At 40.6% G+C, this 3,771-nt stretch overlaps 1 protein-coding gene across 1 annotated transcript; it reads right to left on the bottom strand.

The window, feature by feature from the left end:
• Positions 1–205: 205 nt before the first annotated feature.
• On the bottom strand, positions 206–3,041 carry LOC311141130 (NLR family CARD domain-containing protein 3-like; the record flags this gene model as incomplete). The annotated part of the gene is made up of 3 exons (XM_084176386.1): positions 2,963–3,041; positions 2,605–2,833; positions 206–1,965 (listed from the first exon to the last, which is right to left on the bottom strand). The coding sequence occupies exons 1-3, from the start codon at positions 3,017–3,019 to the stop codon at positions 206–208; spliced, it is 2,046 nt and encodes a 681-aa protein (XP_084032512.1). The 5' UTR covers positions 3,020–3,041.
• Positions 3,042–3,771: the final 730 nt, after the last annotated feature.

Genomic DNA, 3,771 nt, shown 5'->3' with positions numbered 1-3,771 from the left:
GCAGAAGGACAATGGCAGTTGCATTTGGTTTATTCTCTTAAACAACATATAGATTCATCTTCTGTCTCCTAGAATTGTATGGTCATATTGTTATACTAATTTGAAGATCAATGCATTGATTCAATATGTTTTTTAATAATACATATATTTCTCTAAACTGAATATTTCTTCCTGATGATTAGTACTTAAATGTCATTTTATGTACTCACAGAGCAGCTCTGGAGGCTTTGACCACTGGCAGCAGCCTCAGAAGACCTTCCTCTGACCTGAAGTATTTCTTCAGGTCAAACACATCCAGCTCCTTTTCTGAAGTCAGCAACACAAAGGCCAGAGCTGACCACTGTGCAGGTGACAGTTCTTCTTTTGAGAGACTTCCTGATCTCAGGTAGCTTTGGATCTCCTCCACTAGAGAATGGTCATTCAGTTCATTCAGACAGTGGAACAGATTGATGCACCTCTCTGGAGAGGGATTCTCCCTGATCTTCTCCTTGATGTACTTCACTGTTTCTTCATGGCTCTGTGAGCTGCTTCTTGTCTTTGCCAGTAGACCTCGTAAGTGCTTCTGATTGGACTCCAGTGAGAGGCCCAGAAGGAAGCGGAGGAAAAGGTCCAGGATTCCCGTCTCACTTTGTAAGGCTTTATCCACAGCACTCTTGAAGACAGTAACTTCAGTAACTTGCGGTTCGGCCATTAGATTCTCATTGTTGTTGATGAATGAGAGGAACACATATACAGCAGCCAGAAACTCCTGAATGCTCAGATGCACGAAGCAGTACACCTTGTCCTGGTACAGCACACATTCCTCTTTAAAGAGCTGTGTGCACAATCCTGAGTACACTGAGGCTTCATTGACATCAATGCCAGCCTCTTTCAGGTCTTCTTCATAGAAAATCAGATTGCCCTTCATAAGCTGTTGAAAAGCCAGTTTTCCCAGTGACAGAATGCTCTCTTTATTCCAGTGTGGAACTGTCTCTTCTTTCCCAAGATACTTTTCATTCTTCTGTTTGGTATGAAACTCCACAAGGTGTGAGTACATCTCAGTCAGAGTCTTGGGCATCTCTTCTCTCTTATGTTTCAACATGTGTTCAAGGACTGTTGCAGAAATCCAACAGAAGACTGGAATGTGGCACATGATGTGGAGGCTCCTTGATGTCTTTATGTGTGAGATGATTCTTCTGGCCAGGTCCTCATCACTGAATCTCTTCCTGAAGTACTCCTCCTTCTGTGGGTCATTGAACCCTCGTACCTCTGTCACCTGGTCAACACACCCTGAAGGGATCTGATTGGCTGCTGCAGGTCGGGTAGTTATCCAGAGGAGAGCAGAGGGAAGCAGATTTCCCTTGATGAGATTTGTCAGCAGAACATCCACTGAGGTTGACTCTGTGACGTCACAGCAGATCTTGTTCTTCTGGAAGTCTAGGGGCAGTCGGCACTCATCCAGACCATCAAAGACGAACAGAACTTTGTACTTGTCGTAGTTGGATATTATTGATTCTTTGGTTTCAATTGAGAAGTGACTGAGAAGTTCAATCAAAGTGTGTTTTTCCCCGTTCATCAAATTCAGCTCCCGAAAAGGGAATGAAAATACAAATTGGACATCCTGATTTGCTTTTCCTTCAGCCCAGTCCAGAATGAACTTCTGCACAGAGACTGTTTTTCCAATGCCAGCGACTCCCTTTGTCAGCACAGTCCTGATAGGCTTGTCTTGTCCAGTTAAGGGTCTGAAGATGTCGTTACATTTGATTGCAGTCTCTGGTCTTGCTTGTTTCCTGGTTGTTGTCTCAATCTGTCTCAGCTCATGTTCATTATTGACCTCTCCTGTTCCACCCTCTGTGATGTAGAGCTCTGTGTAGATCTTATTGAGAAGTGTTGGGTTTCCTTGTTTAGCAATCCCCTCAAATACACATTGAAACTTCTTCTTTAGATTAGATTTGAGTTCACGTTGGCAAATCACAGCAAGCTCATCTGAATGAAGAAATAACACAGAGGATTTTAATATTAAGTCTGTTTTAATGCCTACAGTATTTTAAGGATGTTTTCTAAAGTTTAAATTGCAAACATTTATTATCTTAACTGTTTTCATAATGCATTACAGACTGGTGTGACTGATTTATATAATTATTGATGGTATTATTGATGTTGAAAACTAGGCCAAAACATTGCCCCAGATAGGCCTACATCTTATTTCAGACTGCCTCCAGTAGCCTGGGCAAGATGTAAACTGAATGATTTAGCAGCTTGCTTAGTTCAAATTGACAGATTAATTTATTTAACATGAATAACAAGACGATTTTGAGGTAGGAAGTGCTTCTGTTACCAAGTAACCTGCTGGAATAGGCTACTGAGAATGGGGTCGTTATTTCAATCAATGAATCAAATATTAATAATATGGATATGAACTGATTAGGACAATGCTTGTCAACAACAGCCAGGTAATATTTTTTTTAATCTGTTGCCCCTGCTGCTACTTGATGAGGTCACTAGGTGTTGTGTTAAGGCTGCTACAATATCATTGAGTTACACAGCTACTTTAGCTGTACTTTAGCTACAGCTTTTAAATGTTTGTTATAAAACAGCATTCAACATGAGGCAGACAGCTCTTACTTTTCTCCAGTGTGTCAGCAAGCTCCTTCTGGTTCATTTTCCTCAGGACGTGCAGTGTGATCTTCAGAGCCCCCTCTCTGGCACTGCTCTCCTGCTTCTCATCTTCAGCATCCACCAATTCCTTATCCTGCTTCTGACTCTCAAAGCCTTCTGGGAGTTCTGGACTAAGAATCCTCTTGAACATCTTCAGCTCGTTCTTCACAAATGTCATAATATTCTCTTCAAGCAACTGAAATAAATCAAGTAAATAAGTTAAGCTAGAGAAGAAATGCTTTCTCATTAACACATGAATGAATGATTGACATATCAACTTTACTTGAGGTAAACAAAAACAAATGTACATAACAGGACCACATACACTGAATATGGAGGTCAGGTCTGTTTGATGACTCTGGGAAGACTGACCACTGAGCATCTCTGACTCTGATCTCTCCTGTTGGTTTCTGTGGACAAAACATCAGATTACATTTCCTCATCCAGGGAGTACACGTACACACACACACACACACACACACACACACACACACACACACACACACACACACACACACAGGGAGGGAATGTAGTGTTTGTTTAATATTCTTTCAGGACTATGAAAATGGAAAAAAGGGTTAGCCTATGGATTATGAAAACAACAAAAATAAATGGGAAAATGGGAAAATGGGAGAGGAGAAATGACTAGAGACAGTGTTGTTTAACTCACTGAACATGACCCATGAGTTCTTCTTACCTTTGTTCAGTAGAAAAGTCTCCCTCTCTAAAGTTTATAGGAAGATTCATAGACCAGTCACTCTTCATGGACACACAGCTGGGTACAGGGGAGGCTGGTCTCTCCTGCTTGATTGGGCTTCAACACAACAGAGACAAACATTACGTCTCTCATCTACTCTGAGCTCAGATGGGGAAACAAGAGTTTCATTCCAAAACGCTATATATCCATTTTCAGAAATGTTGGTCAATTTGCTTTTATTGTTTAAAGAAATTCTGAAAGAGATTGGTGTGTTTTTTCACTATCTAATCATGGCATGGCATGTATTTGTTTAAAATCTATCACTTGATGGTTTCATTTCAGAGAGACAAATAATCATGTTTTTTTGCACAATGCTATATATCTGCCTCACTCTCAGATAAATAATTAGTACTGCTAGGTTAACACAGTAATAATAT

This window comes from Coregonus lavaretus (genome assembly GCF_964263955.1).
Source record: "Coregonus lavaretus genome assembly, chromosome: 2".
Taxonomy (NCBI): domain Eukaryota; kingdom Metazoa; phylum Chordata; class Actinopteri; order Salmoniformes; family Salmonidae; genus Coregonus; species Coregonus lavaretus.
This window is presented reverse-complemented; position numbering and strand designations above follow the sequence as displayed.